At 49.8% G+C, this 18265-nt stretch overlaps 2 protein-coding genes across 2 annotated transcripts in view; one reads left to right on the top strand and one right to left on the bottom strand.

Annotated features, from left to right (window-relative positions):
- Positions 1-520: 520 nt before the first annotated feature.
- On the bottom strand, positions 521-6347 carry GMFG (glia maturation factor gamma). The gene is made up of 7 exons (XM_049901531.1): positions 6243-6347; positions 5721-5817; positions 5575-5624; positions 4650-4699; positions 2269-2351; positions 836-909; positions 521-710 (listed from the first exon to the last, which is right to left on the bottom strand). The coding sequence occupies exons 1-7, from the start codon at positions 6243-6245 to the stop codon at positions 639-641; spliced, it is 429 nt and encodes a 142-aa protein (XP_049757488.1). The 5' UTR covers positions 6246-6347; the 3' UTR covers positions 521-638.
- Positions 6348-12735: 6388 nt separating this feature from the next.
- Positions 12736-18265, top strand: part of SAMD4B (sterile alpha motif domain containing 4B) — a 40045-nt gene continuing 34515 nt past the window's right edge. The window contains exon 1 of the mRNA XM_049900562.1: positions 12736-12875. The gene's annotated coding sequence lies outside the window, so the exon portion shown is untranslated. The remainder of the gene's footprint in view (positions 12876-18265) is intronic.

The following is an 18265-nucleotide window of genomic DNA, read 5'->3' as shown; positions in this document are numbered from 1 at the left end:
CATCTTTCCCATCCCTGGGCCATGAGGCCCAGCCAACCACACAAACCACCCACCCCACCCCCCACAACCCCCGAGCCCCTGAAGCAGTTAGGTTTGATCCTTCAACAACTTTTCGGCTTTTCAATTCTTCCCGCCTTGGGGCTCAGCTGAGAAAAGTAGCATCACTGCATGCTAATACAGGCTGGTCCCAGCTGGGGCGGAGAGGGGAGAGGAAGGGGAACAGGCTGTCTGCCTGCTTTACTCTCAGGAACCTGGGTGTCCTTGTTCCCTTGGGAATGACCTGTCCATAGATCTAGATATTCTTCCAATTCCTCGAGGAGACCCAGGCCTCCCACATTCCCCCAGGAAACTCTACACGCGCCCTCCCCGTCCCCCTCCCTTCAGAGAAGCAGGCGTTCTCCTTTCCTCCAGGGACTCAACTCGCAGTTCTACTTGGTCTGCCCGCCCTCTGGTGGCCTAAGGGTAGTACTGCAGGGACTGTCGGCTAGAGCTCACAGTGAGAGGGCGAAGTAGCCAGAACTGAGGATCTTTGAGTTCCCGTATTTTTAATTTCTTTAGGATCTCACACGTGCAGAGATTTGAGTCCTCAGTTCCCTTGGGGACTCAGGTATCAGGAATTCACGTCCCCAGCCCAGAGATCAACGGAAGAAAGACAGCTTCTCTCGGAGCCAGGTCTCTGTGAGGTCGTCGGTGGTCCGAATTTCAAACACCTGGGCAGGGAGAGGGCTCAGCATTACGATCCACTGGGGAGCTGAGACAGTGAGGACTCAAGCCCCCTCCTCTCTCAGACCCAGGAGCCCAGGCCCCCAGCCCCCTCCTCGCTACGACTCGGGACCTTTGTGAGCTCTGCCGTCTGCACCAGCCTGTTTTTACTCCCGGCATACATCATCTGTTGTTCTGGTTTGCAGCCTGTGGGGAGGAAGAGGAAAACTGAGCATAACTGGGGGACCCCAGAGTGTTCCCTAGGGCTCTAGAATGTGCTGCAGGCCCCGGAGTTTTCTAAGGGTCCTATGAGCTGTTCTAAGGACGTCCCCAGAGGCTATACTCAGAATTCAAGGTTTGTTTGGGGGTCTTGAAGTTATCCCGAGGGTCCCTGGAGACGATTTAGGGGCCAGAGATGAATTTCTATACAAAAGGGAGAGTGAGTTGGCTTACGCCTCAGGACCAAGGAGGATGGGTGGGCTCTGTGATGAATCTGCACCCCCACCCCCACCCCACTGCCCGCCCAGCACTCACACACACCACACATGTACACACTTATACACACCACATATTCCACACGCTCACACACACTACACATGCCACACACTACATACAAACACACACATACATATTCACACACATGCTCACGCGGGTGCCTACATGCACTCACACAGGCACATGTATGTCTACGCATATCACACATGCAGTCACAAACACTCATAGAGTCATCCATACACCCTCACACACTAACACAAGTGCCTACACAGTCTTACACACACTCACACAGTCATCCACACACCTTCACACACTAACACAAGTGCCTACAGTCTCACACACACTCACACAGTCATCCATACACCTTCACACACTAACACAAGTGCCTACACAGTCTCACACACTCACACAGTCATCCACACACCCTCACACACTAACACAAGTGCCTACACAGTCTCACACACACTCACACAGTCATCCACACACCCTCACACACTAACACAAGTGCCTACACAGTCTCACACACACTCACAGTCATCCACACACCCTCACACACCAACACAAGTGCCTACACAGTCTCACACACACAGTCATCCACACACTCTCACACACTAACACAAGTGCCTACACAGTCTCACACACTCACACAGTCATCCATACACCTTCACACACTAACATAAGTGCCTACACAGTCTTACACACACTCACAGTCATCCACACACCTTCACACACTAACATAAGTGCCTACACAGTCTCACACACTCACACAGTCATCCATACACCTTCACACACTAACATAAGTGCCTACACAGTCTCATAAACACACTCACGCAGGCATCTGCACACATTCACATATACATACTCTAACCCAGTCACACACAGTCAAACACTCAAATTCCCACATTCACACATAGTCACACACTCACGCAGTCACCCACACACCCTCACTCACAGCTAACACAGGCACCCACACACACAGCCACGCACACCACACACACTCACTCACATGCATACACTCCCACACCCAGAGTCCAAGCCCCTCTTCTCAAGAGGGACAGAACTGTGTCTTACCCACAGGGCTGGAGAAGATGAAACACAAAGGGTAGGACACTCGGCCGTCCTCATGCACATACTTGTAGCTGTAAACCACGAACCTACACCAGTGAAATAGAATTCAAACTCAGGACCTTGGCCCGGAGCCGACGCCCAATGCCCATGACCCGAGACACAGCCTAGAAATCTTGACTGAGTCTGAAAACCTGGTATTAACACCTGGGACCCAGAGTCCTGGCCTCCAACACAATAAATGCTTAAAAAAATAACCAAAGCAAGTGCTTATTCGAACCCTCCCCAAAACCCCATGAAGTATGCGCTATTATTACCCCAGACCTACAGATGGGAAAACTGAGGCCCAGAGGGGTGAAGCCACTTGCCGAGCTTCTACAGGCAGAGGAAAGATTTGAGCCCAGGAAACTCAGCAACAGAGTGTAAGCGCCCAGCCTCTATGCAGCACTGCCCAGCACTCTGTAACCCAGGCTGAGAGCAGGGCTGGCTCTAATTTGCCGGGCCCAGTGCAAAATGAAAATGTGGGGCCCCTTGTTCAAAAAGCAGGGGGAAAAAAAAAGCTTTATCCTTTCATTTGCAGTCTCTCCCTAGACCTGTCAGGGCAGTTTTCATTTGCTATTTGATGTCAAACTCTGTGGGGTGTGGGGGTGCTCACAGGGTGAGTGCAGACCCTCATAGGCATGGTAGGAGGGACAGGGAGGACTGGGAGGCTGCTCTACAGCCCATCGTGCAGGGGTGCATGCTGGATCCCGACCTACCCAGGGAAGGCGGGAGTGGCCACTGGGCAGGGTGGGGAGCGGGTGACTGGGACTTCATGCAAGCCGAAGCTCCATGTCCCGTAGGCCTTGGCTTACAAAACACAAACCCAAAGATAAAATGAGTAAGGTTCAAGATGGCAGCTGCAGAGCAGGAACCCCCAAGTGCGAGAGACCCTCTGAGCTGGAGGCTCCGTGCTATGCAGTTGTCCACACCCATGAAATGGGCTCTGGCCCTGGAGGCTCAGAGAAGGTTCTAGTCTTCTGGATGGACTTCATTAAATTTGCTGCAGGCTCGGGCTGGCCGAGGACTCCCTCCCTCAGGGGCTCCCAGGCTGGCACAAACTTGTTCCCTGTCGAACTCAGAGAAAAGGTTCACAAGACATGCAGACTGTTCCCAAATCGCCTGGAGAACCCTATTCACTGAGAGCCTGGGACCGCAGCTCAAAATCCTCCAGTGAAAAGATGCCAGCCGCTGCGGAGCAGATCCAGACTCATGCGACCCCATGTGTGTCCGACTAGAACTGCGCTCCGTAGGGTTTTCAGTGGCTGATTTTTCCAGGAGTAATTTTTTTAGCTCACCAGGCCTTTCTTTCGAGGCGTCTCTGGGTGGACTCGAACCTCCAACCTTTTGGTTAGCAGCCAAGTGTGTTAACTGTTTGCACCACCCAGGGACTCCGCAAAATCCTGTTGTTTTTGTTGTGGTGATGTTGTATTCTGTCTATATGACAGAGTAGAACTGCCCCATAGGGTTTCTAAGGCTGTAAATCTTTACGGAAGCAGACTGCCACATCTTTCTTCCGAGGAGCGGCTGGTGGGTTCAAACCACCAACCTTTTGGTTAGCAGCTGAGCACTTAACCACTGTGCCAGCACGGCTCCTGCTCTCAATGAATAGTAGAATGAGCTCTTTTGTTCTTCTTCCCCTCCAAGGGGCCTTCCCGGATTTACTCCCATCTGGAATATTTGACTCACAGTAACCCTATAGGACAGAGTAGAGCTGCCTCATAGGGTTTTCTAGGCTGTAATCTTTACTGGAGCAGATCATGAGGTCTTTTCTCTGAGGAACTGCTAGTGGGTTCCAACTGCTGACCTTTCGGTTAGGAGCCAAGCTCTTAACCATCATGCCACCAGGGCCCCTTTCAAAATCCTAGGGCACCCAAAATTGACCCTAGTCAAGATGGAAAATCTAAACAGACCAGTTTTCATAGAAGAACATGGTCAAAGAGTTCCCCCGAGAACAGCAAAAAGCACCAGGCTCCTGTGGCTTCACAGAAGATCCTAATGTTTACAGGTCCAACAATGCCTTTGTGTTCCTAAAGTATCCCAGAGCATTGAAAAAGAAGGAAAACTTTCTTTTTTTAGATGAAGCAAGTGTAATGTTGAAACCAAAGCCTGACAAAGTCTGTACAAAAAGGCAAACTATAAGCTAATACCGTGTGTGAATATCCATGCAAAAATCTCCAAGAAAATCTTAGCAAACAAACAAAAAGTCCCCAGGTAGGGACTCTTGGTCTCAAGCACAAAGACCCTGAGCCCACGAATAAGATGGAGCCCAAGCATTCTCTCAGTCTGCACCTCCATCCTCACCCCCTCCTGCTGGCCTGACCTTCTCCTTCCATCCCCCGGGGTACCTGGGCTGTCTCTCCGGCAACTCCATTTTCAGCTCCTCTGGGGAAATGTTCTGAGGCAAAAAGCAGGAGAGAAGAAAAGTAATAGTTGCCATTAAGTAAGCATTTACTATTTGCTAAGACATTGTTCTAAGAAATGCACATGGGCTAACTCATTGAACTTCCTCATAACCCCGTGGGGTAGAGCCTATTATTATTCCCATTTTACAGATGAGGAAAGCAAGGCCCAGAGGTGTTAAAAACCCATTGTCATTGAATTGATTCCGACTTACGGTGACCCTATAGCAGAGTAGAGGTGTCCCGAAGGGTTTCCAAGGAGCGGCTGATGGATTTGAACTGCCAATCTTTTGGTTAGCAGCCAAACTCTTAACCACTACGCCACCAGGGCTCCAGTGGTGCAATTGGTTCGGGTGTGGTGCCAACCTCCATGGACCCCCAAATAAATCCTTAACGCAACACTATGAAGTTAAGCTTTATTATCACCCTCATGTTACTGATAAAGGTTACTGATAAAGACATCGAGGTCAAGAGAGGGTTAGGTTTACCCTTTGATGGAGGATTTCCAATAGCTTTGTTAGCTTATCTGGAAGCTCAACTAAGTGCCAATCAATTACTGTTACTATAATTACCATCACTTTACTGAGCATATACTATGTGCCAGGCCTCACTCTACACCCATGAAAAAGATTAACTCAAAGACTTCCCAAACAACCCTATGAGGCAGGTACTATTATTCCCATTTCACAGATGAGGAAACAGAGGTTGGCCCAGACGGGCAAAGCCTCTGCCTAGGGTCACAGCTGAGCTGCAACTTGACTTCCAGGTCTTTCTGGCCCAGATGCCAGGCTCTTAGCATCAGTTCCAGCCCCTTGGGTCTCCCAGTTCCTGGACATGTTGGGGGCCCTATTCGCCCCAGCCCCTCCCTCACCTGGAATTCTTCCTCCAACACCACCATTTGCCGTTCCTTGTCCACCTTCACTGGGGAGAGACAGCACAGGAGGGTTAGACTTGGGCCAGCCCTCCCCGCATGCCCCGCCCCCTTCCCACCCTCCTGTGGGGGAAGGTGTCACTCACTGATTATGGCTGCATTGTCTGTCTCTTTTCGGAAGCGGAATTTCCTCAGCTTTTCCTTGAGCTCCGGGTCCACCTCGCATACCACCAGGGAGTCAGACTGCCAGTGGGGTCCAGCGAGAGCTGAGCTGGCCTCAGACCCCCCATCCCCAAACCCCAATGCCTCTGTCCACTAATGAAGGGAAGGGCCACACCAGCCTGTATGATGCCCTCGTGCAAGTTAGGAAAAGGCAGCCCTTCCTCAGAGCAGATGCTGCCCCTAACCAGGGCTTGGGGAGCAGCGTAGAGGCTGGATGTCAGCGCCCACTGGCTTCAGTTAACCCTTGGATAACTGCCAAGGAGACCCCAAGATTTGCTTTCCTGGGTCTAAACCCGGAACCACCCTCTCTCTTTCCCTAGCTAAACCCTTGCCACAGTTGAATCCCCCTCCCAGCCTCTGACCTCCAATCCCACACCTAGCCTTCATCCAGGGGCCCTTCCAGCCGCCTCCCCCAGCCCTTCCCATACCACCCCTGGCCCCCTGACCATGGCTTTTCTGTCCGAAGGCCTCTTCTTTTCTCAGTTCCGCTGTCTTCTAGGGGTGGGGACCAGGGCCATGGGGGGCGGGGTGTAAGGTAGGGGGAAGCTTTCATACACCACCACATCCTGTTTATGCCCATCCTGGGACAACTGTCACAGAGGGCTCCTCCCCTCCTTCCTTCCCCTTGTCTGCCACAACCTCCCGGGCTCTGCAGTCGCTGAGCCTGGGTTTGAATGCTCCCTGCTGTGTGACCCTGGCTAAGTAACTTCACCCCTCGGATTCAGGATTATTGTGAGGATAAAATGGCATCACCTATCTCCCAGCATGGTGCACTCAGTGAACAGTAACCAGTTGTTCCAAAGTCCATGTGGGTCAGAGTAGAACTGTGCTCCACAGGGTTTCCAATGGCAAATTTTTCAGAAGCAGATCACCAGACCTTTCTTCCGAAGCTCTGGGTGGCCTGGAACCTCCAACCTTTTGGTTAGCAGGGAGCGTGTTAACCATTGACACTACGCGAGGACTCCTAATAAATTGTCTTTGTTGTGCGCTGTGGAATTGATTCCAACTCACAGCGAGCCTATACAAAAAAAAAAAAATGGCAGAGTAGAATTGCCCCCTAGGATTTCCAAGGCTGTGCATCTTTACAGAAGCAGACTGCCACATCTTCCTCCTGCAGAGCAGCTGTTGGGTTCAAACCACCAACCTTTTGACTAGCAGCTGAGCACTTGACCACTGTGTCACCAGGGCTCCGGCTCCCAATAAGCAGTAGATATTAATAATGATGTCTACTGGATATGCTGGATCCACTCCCATCTGGAATATTTGAATTCCTGTTGTTAGTCGCTGCTGAGTTGATTCTGACTCATGGTGACTCCATGTGTGCGGAGCAGGGTGTTCAAGAACGTGATTTTTCGGAAGCAGATTGCGAAGCCTGTCTTCAGAGGCTCCTCTGGGTGGGTGCAAATTGTTTGCACTTGATTGCTAACCTTTGGGTGTCTACTACTGCTGGGTGGTGGTTCAAACCCACCCAGTTGTTGTTGTTAGGTGGCATCAGGTCAGTTCTGACTCATAGTGACCCCATGTACAACAGAACAAAACACTGCCCGGTCCTGCACCATCCTCACAATTGTTGTTATGCTTGAGCCCATTGTTGCAGCCACTGTGTCAGTCCATCTCATTGAGGGTCTTCCTCTTTTTTTGCTGATCCTCTACTTTAACCAGCACCACAAAAGGCCTGGCAATCTGCTTCCATAGGATTACAGCCAAGAAAACCCTATGGAGCAATTCTACTCTGTAAAACATGGGGTCGCCACGAGTTCAAAGCAACTCAACAGGAACAGTTAGAGCTGAAAAAGGCTTAGGGATTTCTGCTAGTCAGGCTGCCACTCGTTACGTTGATGGGGAAGTGGAGACCAGACAGGAGACTCCACACCACCTGGATAGTAGTGATTATTTTTCCTGCAGTTATTCAACCTCATAGGCCCGCAATGGATTGAATTGTGCCTCAAAAAATATGTGTATCAATTTGGCTAGGCGACGATTCCCAGTATTGTGTGATGGTCCACCATTTTGTCATCTGATGTGATTTTCCTTTGTGTTGTAAATTCTGTCTCTATGATGTTGATGAGATGGGATTAGCGGCAGTTATGTTAACGAGGCAGGACTCAATCTACAAGATAAGGTTGTATCTTAAATCAATCCCTTTTGAGATATAAAAGAGAGCAGAGAGACAGGGGGACCCCATACCACCAAGAAAGAAGCACTGGGAGAAGAGCATGTCCTTTGGACCCAGGGTCCCTGCACTGAGGAACTCCCAGACCAAGGGAAGATTAATGACAAAGACCTTTCTCCAGAGAGAAAGCTTTCCCCTAGAGCTGACACCCTAAATTTGGACATCTAGCTTCCTAGATTATGAGAGAATAAACTTCTGTTTTTTGAAGCCATCCACATGTGGTATTTCCGTTTTAGCGGCACCAAATATCTAAAACAAGGCCCTACAACAGTCAGTGGCATCGCTAGGGGGGTGTGGACTGCGCTGGGTGACACTGTCGGAGGGGGTGACACCAAAATGGCTGTGTATAAAATATCCCTGTAGTTACAACAATAGAGACATTTTTGTAAGCCCGGTTTACACGTGTCAATATGCCTACAAAGCTACAGCTCTATGCTGATTTACTTCCTGAACCTTCTAACGTGCTCGGTCAGAGCCGTCATCATTACCCAATTACAACGATGCTTCGAATCATTGTGGTTTTCTCTGCACATGCTGTTGCTTTCCTTGTTGCTCATGTTTTCATAGCCACCCATCTCGTCAAATTATCTGGTGCCTTAGCTACGATATTGCGGTAATTAGTATCTGTCAACCTATATCAATAACTTTTTTGCAAACAAAGTAGTAATTAAAGAAGAAGGAGTGATATATGGGAATTATGATTGGTGAGTAACATCAATACAAAAAAACATTACTAAGGATTCTGTAGGGCCTGGTGCTAAGGATGTCCGGGGCGGGGGGTGGGGGATGACACCATGAGTCGCCCCACTGGGTGACACCAATTAGTGACACCACTGACAAGAGTGGGGATAAGCCTGTCAGGCCAGTACCTTCTTTTTTACTAAGGATATTTTGGTCCCTTTCTGCATCCTGGAATCAAATTCCCAGATAATGTAACCTACTTATACACACCAGTTCCAAGAAATCAATATAACGTCCTAGCTGCCATAAAAAGGGGAAATAACATAAGCAGACCATACGTATTTCACTGAGAAACCATAAGCAAACAAAAGGGCGTTTTCACAGGGTCTTTTTTAGCTCCACATCACCCACCCGCGTTGCTGACTTCCCTCCAGGGTAATGGACATGCCTTCGTGCCCCGCCCTCCGTTCCTGCTCTGGACTCCCCCTCACCCCTACCCACAGGCACCGCTGCAGCTTTTCACGCTCTCCTGCTCCATCCACTTCCCCGTCTCTACTGGATCTTTCCCCTCAGCCTACACACAGTATTATTTCTCCCATTTTAGAAATGAAAAGCCCCGTCTCTCGTCCAGCTACCACCCCATTCATTTCCTTCCCTTTTCAGCCAAACTTCTCCAAATACTTGTCTGCACTGGCCACCTCCAATTCCTCCTCCCAATTTTCTCTTAAACCCTCCCCAGTCCAATTCCCACTCCCTCCCTGCTCCACTGACATGCCACGAGTGACCTTCAGGGTGCTGGGTCTAAAGGTCCATGCTCAGTCCTGGTCTTACTTGCCATCTCAGCCCCACCTGACACAATCACCTACTCTCTGCTCCTTGCACCACTGTCTTCACTAGGCTTTCAGGACACCACATCTGCCTCCTCCTCCTTTGGTTGTTCCTTCTCTGTCTCTCTTGCTGGTTCCTCTTTTTAGCCTTGGAGTGTCCCAGAGCTCAGGCCTTGCTCTCTTACTTTTTTCCATCTAACTTTCTTCCTCATTTCATCTGGTCTCTTGGCTTTCAACAAGGACGCCCAAAGTATTTCTCTAGCCTGGACCTGTCTCTGAACTCTAGACTCTTATACCCAATGGCCAACTTGACATCTCCACCTGGATGTCTTAGAGTCACCCCTGGCCCCTTCTCTTCCCTCTCATAACACACATCAGAACTTGTCAACTATGAACTTGAGAATATAACCAGAACCTGCCCACTTTTGTTCCTCCACAGTCCCTACCCTGGTCCTGTGTACCTTCGTCTCCTGTCTGAAATATCATAGTAAATTCCTCATGGTTCCCCTGCTCCCGCCCTGCCCTCCACTATCTGTTCTTCACGTGTCCGCCAGAGGGATTCTAATAAAATCAAAGTCAAATCACGGCCCTCCTCTGCTCAAAACTCTCCAGTAGTTTCTGTGTCAGTCAGGTAAAAGCTAAAGGCCTTATAACAGGCTTTAAACTGTAAATTATCTGTTGCCACCTTCCCCATTACCTCTTAGGTCTTGTCTTCCATTTCTTTTCTCCTCGCACACCCTACTTCAGCCATGCCGGCTCCTTAGTCATTCTGTAAGTAAGCCTACCACAGGGCCTTTGCACTTGCTGTTCCCTCTCTCTGGAACCGTCTTTTCCTAATATCCTCATGGTTTACTCCTTTGTTTCTTAAGATTTCTGCTTAAATCTCACCTGATCAAAGAGGTCTTTGCCCATCTAAAATAGTTCTGACCCCATAGCTCCATCCCCTTACCTTGCTTTATTTTTCTAGAGTACTTATCACCAGATCACATCACACATATTTACTTACTGTTTGTGTCTCCCAACTAGTATGCAAGCTTGATGAAGACGGGCATCTTTGTTTGCCTTGTTCATTGCTGGCAGTGCCTATTGCATATTACGTACTCAGGAAATATTATTGAATGAATAACTGAATCAGCAGCTATTGAGCATAATCATTCTACACAGTGTGAAAGTTGTTGCTTTCAATGTATATTGGGTGGGTGTCTTGGATTGAATTGTGTCCCCCCAAAAATATACGTCAACTTGGTTAGGCCATGATTCCCAGTATTCTGTGGTTGTCCTCCATTTTGTGACTGTAATTTTATGTTGAGTATTAGGGTGGGATTATAACACCCCCTTTACTCAGGTCACCTCCCTGATCCAAGGTGAAGGGAGTTTCCCTGGGGTGTGGCCTGTACCACCTTTTATCTCTCACCAGGAGCACAGCGCATCCTTTGGACACGGGGTCCCTGAGCCTGAGAAGCTCCTTGACCAGGGGAAGATTGATGACAAGGACCTTCGTCCAGACCCGACAGAGGGAGAAAGCCTTCCCCTGGAGCTGAAGCCCTGAATTTGGGCTTCCAACATACTAGACTGTAAGAGAATAAAATTCTCTCTGTTAAAGCCATCCACTTGTGGTATCTCTGTTATGGCAGCACAAGATGACTAAGACAGTGGGGTTTGTGATGTCTCCCCCACCCCTGGCTTGAAAAGGCCTTTCCTCACAGTGTCTGTGATACCACACTCTCCTGCTTTTCCTCCTCTATCTCTCTCTCTTTCTGGCTGTTTCTTCTCAATCTCTATTGAGAGTATCAATTCCTCTGCCCCAAACCGAAGTGTCCCAACTTATCTGTCAGGTCCTTGTCTCCACTCACCCCTCATATTCTCCCTGGGCTACCTCACTAATTCCCACCGCTTTAATTACCATCTTTGATGATCCTCAAATCTTGGTCACCAGCTCCAATTTCTTTCTTAAGCTCCAGACCCAGGGGATTCTGGACCCTGCCATTGCATGTCCCACAATGGGCTCAGTGTGTCCCCAAACTGCTTCTCAGGGAGGCCACGTCACTTCCTCCCTAATCTCCCACCCAGAAGGCCTCTTCCTGGACATCTGCTTCTCCCCCTGTCCATGGCCAGCCAGCCTAGGGTCTGCTCTCTTGGCGCCTTGGGCATCCCTCCCACCCATCCCTGCTTCCCTCCCCACAGTCCCACCCTGATGTAATCCCTATCTCCCACCTGGGTCCTTGCCCTAGTTCCTTCTCTAGACTCCCACCCCTAGTCTCATCCCCATCAGAGGCCTCTTTCAAAAACCCCCAACTCACCATGACTCTGCCCCGTTTGAACCCTTCCATGGCTCCCTAGTGCCCTCAGGACAAATCCAAACTCCCTCAGGTGGTTAAGCGTCTAGTTTCTGTTCATTTCCCAACACTTCCCGCCTTGAGCTCTACACTCCAACCTGTCCAAATTTCTTTCAGTTCCTTTAACAAGCCACATTTCCTCACCTAAGAGCCTTCTGAGCCAGGGTCCCAGGTCTGATTAGTTCCCCCGGTCCAAGAAATTTTGTTAAATGAATGGATTACCACGATAGCAATAGCAACAGCTGCCACTTACTGATGGTCTCCTTTGTGCTAAACACTTCATATGCACTTTAGCTCCTTCGATCCTAAGGGAGAAAGAGCTATTAATATTTCCATTAATATTTGAGCAGCAGGCTCAAAGAGTGGTGTGGTGAGAAAGCTGAGACTCCAGAATCCTGAATCCAAACCCTGAATCTGTATGGTCAGGGGCACAGGTGGGTAAAAGCCTTAGGCGGGGCATTCAAGAGAGGCCACGGTGAGGAGGCCCTGAACGCCAGAATAAGGAATTGTGACTTATTTCGTGGCCGCCGAGGTAGACAGGCACGAGAGTGCCCCCTGCAGGGCAGGAGGCCCAATGCCGGGACCCGCCAGGCCCGTTGCCCTTGGTAACACTGCGCGCGCCCCTCCCCTTCCCCGCCTGCCTGCTCCGATTCCCCTCAGCCTGGAGGACTGTCCATCATCCCCTCGCCGGACCAATCCCACTGAGAAGGGGGCGGGCCTCTCGGGCATCTTTCAACCCCCGCCGCTCCAATCTTTTCCAAGACCCCGCCTTTCTCTCCTCTACCTCCGCCCTTCGGACTGCCCTCGTTGCTGATTGGCTGGTGCGCCGTTCGTCATCTCGGTATCAACTAATGCGGGTGCGCGGCGCCCCTGTCGGGGCGGGGCCAGGGGTGGTGACGCACGGCGCGGTGACGCAGCGCGACGGCAGCGGTGGCGGCGGCGGTGGTCGGTGCGGGAGGAGGGAGGAGAGCTCGCGGGCCAGAGAGGGGGCGACGGCGGTGGCGGTGGCGGTGGCCTGAGGAGGCCCGAGTGGCGGCGGCGGCGGCGGCGGAGACCGAGGCGGTGAGTTTCGGGCAGGGCCGGGCGGACACGGGGAGGTGGCGGGTCGGGACGCGCGGGGATCACTTCAGGGCGACCGAGGCCGCGCGGGCGGCCCCGCCCCCTCAGGGACCCCGAGTCGCGGGCGGCGGCAGGCGCGAGCGCGGGCCTCGGGGGTCCGGGGCACCTCGAGAGAATCCCCGCACCCGTCCCCTGAATCTCACTCACAAGCCCGTCAGCAGCTTGGCTCCCAGATCCCCCTCAGACCCTCCGAATCGCCCAGGGGCCCGGCGAGGGGGCTCTTTCTCATGACCCCCACAGACCTACCTCACACACCTCTTTTGAGGGCATTTCCACACATTCCCAAAATTTACCTCAGAGACCCCCTGAAAACCCTCCAGATACCCCTCATGAGGTCCAAAAAGTCTTCTCGAGAGACCACCCCTTATATTTCAACAGGCTTCTCCAGAGACCTTCTTCATACGGCGCAGCAATTTTCTTCAAAGACCACCCCCTAAGGTTCCTATCCACTCCAGTATCCAAAAATATTCCCAGAGGTCACTCTTCACGTATTCAAACAATATATCCCAGAAATCTCACAAATTCTAAAAATTCTCACAGACTCCCTGAAATTCCCTCCAGACCCCCCCCAATTTTTTTTTTTTTTAAAACCTGTTGCCGTCAAGTCGATTCCGACTCATAGCCACCCTATAGGACAGAGTAGAACAGCCTCATAGGGTTATCCAAGGAGGAGCTGGTGGATTCGAACTGCTGCCCTTTTGGTTAGCGCTGTAGCTCTTAACTACTGCACCACCAGGGCTCCAAACCCTGCATAAACTAAACCAAACAAAACCCATTGCCCTCAAGTCATTTCCAGTGACCCCATGCATTCCAAATATCCCCCAGAGACCTGCTTCGCATATCTCAACTATCTCCCTCAGAGACCTTCTGAAATCTCCTCACACTTCCCCTCCATGTTTCCCAAGAATTTTCCTCCCATCTACCCCTTTCCAGAAATCTTGGAGGTTTTCCTCTTATATCCACTAAATCTCAGAGTCCCCCCCTCCAAAGAAAGTCCTTCAGAGCATCCTTGGCATACTCTGAAAATCTGCCCTGAAGATCTCCTTCACATATCCCCCAAAACTCTCCTCAGAGATTCTCTGAAATGCCCCTAGTCCCCAAAACTCACCTGGAGGACCCCACCTCTCCACCACCATTTGTAGGCATCTCCCATGCCCACTCTCCCTTGATATATCCCAGAAGTCATCCCTTTGGACCCTTTCACAGATCCCAGTAATCTTTCCCAAAGACCTCTTCACGTCCCCCAAATCTCACTATCCTGAAATGCCCTAGAGATCACACTCACATACACCAACAGCCTGCCCCAAGACCTCCTTTACCCCAAAAATTTCCTCCAGAGACTCCCTGAAATCTCCAGAAAACTCTTCTCCCATATTCTAAAAGCCTCTTCCAAAATTCTTTTCACTTATCCCAGTGATCCAGTGACCCTACCACATGTTCCAAAAATTGCTTCTTCAGGTATCCCAAAAATTTTCCTGTAGTTCTTCTCTGTTGTTCTGTAGAACTGTTCCCTTAGATGAACCCTCAAAACTTTCCCTTTTAGATCTACTTTTAGATGAGCTTCCTGGAGACACTGCTCAAAACCTCAGATCTCCTGAGATGCAGTGTTTCAGGACCCTCCTTCCAGCTTCTCAGAGACCACAGACCATCTGAAATCTCTCCCAGCACCTTCCTACAGCCTCCTCAATATGCCTTTGAAATCTCTCCCAGAGACCCTCCTAACACCCCCAGAATCCCACTCAGAAACCCCCCTGCCTTACTAAGAGACCTAAAGATTTCCCCCCTTGAACTCTCCCTCCTAGGTCTTCCAAATCTTCTAGAACCCTCTTTAGGAGCCCCTCCATCTCCTCTCAAAACAATTCTCTGAGTTTCTGCACTTAGAAACTCCCAGAATTCCTTCTGAAAAGCCTTCCACTCTGACTTGATGGCATTGGGTTTGGGCTGACACTCCTAGGTCCCCCTCAGAAGACTCACCTTCCTTGTATATCCTATTGGAGACTTTATTCCAAGGTTTCTCTGCAGAGTTTTCCTAAAAGTTCCTGTTGTCATTCCACTTCAGTACATCTAAGACCTTTCTCAGAAGACCACACCTCCCCCAGGTACCCTTTTCTCCAGAATGGCCCTGCATCAGCAATCTACCCTCAGTGCTTCATGAGACTTCTTCAGAACTCTCCCTCAGATTCCCCCTCTGACATCTCTAAGAAACCTTTCTTAGGACCCCATCAGATTTACCCCTTTTACACCCCCATCTCCCACATTCTCTTTCCTCTGAAATCACCTCAGATACCTTTCTCAGATACCTTCTGAACCTCCTTCAGAGAGCCTTACTGCATTATCCCCTCAGAGGCCCCCCAACATTCTCCAGACTCCCCCTAAGAGCCTTCATGGCTTTTAAAGATTCTCTGACAGACCTCCCCCTTCCATTTAAAATTTCCCAGCCCTCAAAGACCTTCTTCTCACATTGTTTTTCTTAGGCCCCATTCTCATAGGTCCCTCCTCCCTTCAGAGACTGGGAGACCCTTAATGCCCTTCTTAGAGAAGCCCACCCCCCCATTTTCCTTTCAGAACCTCTCTCCTTTTTCCCTTTGAGGGCTTCCTCACTAAAGAATCCCTCCCCCGTAGCCAAAAACAAAACAAAACAAAAAAACCCAAACCCATTGCCCTTGAGTCGATTCTGACTCATAGCAACCCTATAGGACAGAGTAGAGCTGCCCTATAGGGTTCCCAAGGAGCGGCTGGTGGATTCAAACTGCCGACCTCTTGGTTAGCAGCCTTAGCTCATAACCACTGCACCATCAGGGCTCCACCCCTGTTGCAGTGGTTCTCAAAGTGGGATCCTTAGACCAGCAGTATCAGCATCCCCAGCAAGCTTGTTAGAAATATAAATTCTTGGACCACATCCAGACTTATTGAATCTGAAAATCAAGCCCTCCTGGTGAATCTGATGCAAATTTGAGAACCTTTGCTTTCTAGGAAGATTTTCCTTTCCCCGCAGAAAGCTCCTGAAGGATACCTCAGGGTATGCCTTCTATGCCCTACTGCCCACCTCTATTTTTCTAGTCTTCTGTGCAAAGGTACCTATCCTCCTGAAACACTCATTATCCTCCCTGAAAGGATCCTGGCTTCTCCACATGGTTGCCCCACCCTCTGAGCAATTACTTCACATTTTACCTTTGAATGGCTCCCTTGTAGATCTTCCTCAGCACTTTCTCTTTCTGGTCTCACCTCCACCTTAGCCTTTGGTGCTTTTTCAAGTTGCTATCTCCTTCAGCATACATGTCCATCACACCTCTTTTGCCCCTCTCTACGTAGACTCCCTCCCCCTTGGAGTCTTTTCTTACGGCGTGCCTTGCTGCCCAGAGCCCTCCATTGTACTTCTCTTAGAGGACCACTCGCCTGCCGCTTGTAATTTTTATGTCCTTGCCTGTTCACCCTCACTGGACTGAAGAGCTCTGAAAGTACAGGGCTGTGTCTTGTTTCTCTGTGAAAACCCCAAGCAGGATCTGCCCTCTGTAAGTTATTGGGAATCATTGGAGAATGGGCAGGTCTTCCTTCTGCATTTGGCCAGATATCTCCAAGTTCCTCAGCTCTCACTCGCCATTCAGGTTCAGCACACCTTTCTGCCCTCTCCTCTCCTCTTAGTTCCTCTCTTCTCTCTCCAGCCCCTCTGCCTCTCCTCCTAGAAGAGGCTTTCTGCCTCACCTGCTCCTAACTATGGGACTTTTCTTTGTGCTTTCTCCTGATTCTGAGCTCCCCAAAGTCCGGTTCCTGGCAACCTGCCTCACCCCATTCTCGTTGGCTTCTCAGCCCCCCTGAAGCTCTGTAAGTCTGGGGCCTCCACAGGGCTCTCAACCTTCTCCAAGGGATTGGTTCACTCTAGAGCTGAAAGGAGAAAAAAGGAGACGACTGCAGGTTAAACACAAGGCCCTGCCTTCAGGGAACACACAGTACAGTAAAGGGGCTGGGCAGGTACACAGGGCAGAGCATGAGATACAGATTATATGCTGTGGGAATTCAGCAATGAGAAGGGAGCCCTCGGGTTGGGGAGACTCCATGGAAAAGGTGCTACTTGGGCTGGGTAGTAGTCCACAGGAGTTGGGACAATGAGGAGGAGGCTTCCAGGCAGAAGGAGCAAAAGCAATGGGTCAGAAACAGGAAAGCGTCCTTATCTCTCACCCATGGTGTCTCTCCTCACCTAGTGTGCAGATAGGAAAGAAGACACATCTCCCCCATCCACATTGTGTTTGTCAGCTGCGCTTTAAAGAGCTACAGAGTAATAACATCAATAGTGGCTACTATTCACTGAATGCTTGCTGGGTGCCAAGCACTGTTTAAGTGCTTTACACGCATTACATAATATTCATAGAAGCCTTCTGAGGTAGGTAAATGGTGATTATCCTCATTTTACGTATGATGAAACTGAGGGGAGATGGCATAAATAGAAGGTCTCTGCATCCTGTTTGTCCCAAGATGATACTGCCTCGGGTCAGAGAGTTGGATTTTCTATTCAGATAAGGTTGGGTACATCATAGTGTAGTGGCTAATTATGCGGACTCTGGGGCCGGACCGTCAGGATCTGTATCACACATCCATCATTTACCAGTTTTGTGACCTACGACACATTATTGAACTTCCTCCGGTTCTTCGTTTCCCCAGCTAAAAAACAAAGGTGATAATGATATCCTACTGCATAGAATTATTGTAAGAATTAAATAAGTTACTGTATATAAAGTACTTAAAACAATGCACATAAGGGGTCAATATTATAAAAAAAAAAAAAATTTGAGCCTGTATCAGTCAGGACTCTAAAGACATAAGTGACAAAATCTCAGCTCAAACTGATTTAATCAAAAGGGAATTAATTGGTTCATGTTACTGAAAAAGTCCACAACTAGGATGGCATCAGGCCTAGCTGCATCCAGGAGTTCAAACAATATTCTCAGAACTCTTCCCCATTTCTCCACTGGTCAGCTTAAATCCTACTCCCTCAGCATCCTCAGTGGAAAGAGAGCTCTTTCCTGAGAGCCCCAGCAATAGAGATTGTTTTGAAACCGTTTTTTCCCTGAATAAGTGTGAGATGATGAGGGAAGATCCTTAGAGACATGTTCTGGGTTCCAGACCCTGGAATTCAGTCTCTTGCTCGCTGAGTCAGGTAGGACTGTGATTCCATCTCCAGACCTTCCTGAGCATTGGTAGTAATCCCCCTCGTTGTCCCCAGTCAGCCCCAATTATTTTTCTCTTTTTGACTGTTTGGATCCAGGATGAGTTTATGACTAGTCTGACCCAACCAGACTTTCCTCTGGGGCCTCACTAGGAAAGACAGGAATGAGGTT

This window comes from Elephas maximus, chromosome 11 (genome assembly GCF_024166365.1).
Source record: "Elephas maximus indicus isolate mEleMax1 chromosome 11, mEleMax1 primary haplotype, whole genome shotgun sequence".
In the NCBI taxonomy this organism is placed as follows: domain Eukaryota; kingdom Metazoa; phylum Chordata; class Mammalia; order Proboscidea; family Elephantidae; genus Elephas; species Elephas maximus.
The sequence above is the reverse complement of the archived record's forward strand: the minus strand, read 5'-3'. Positions and strand labels throughout refer to the sequence as shown.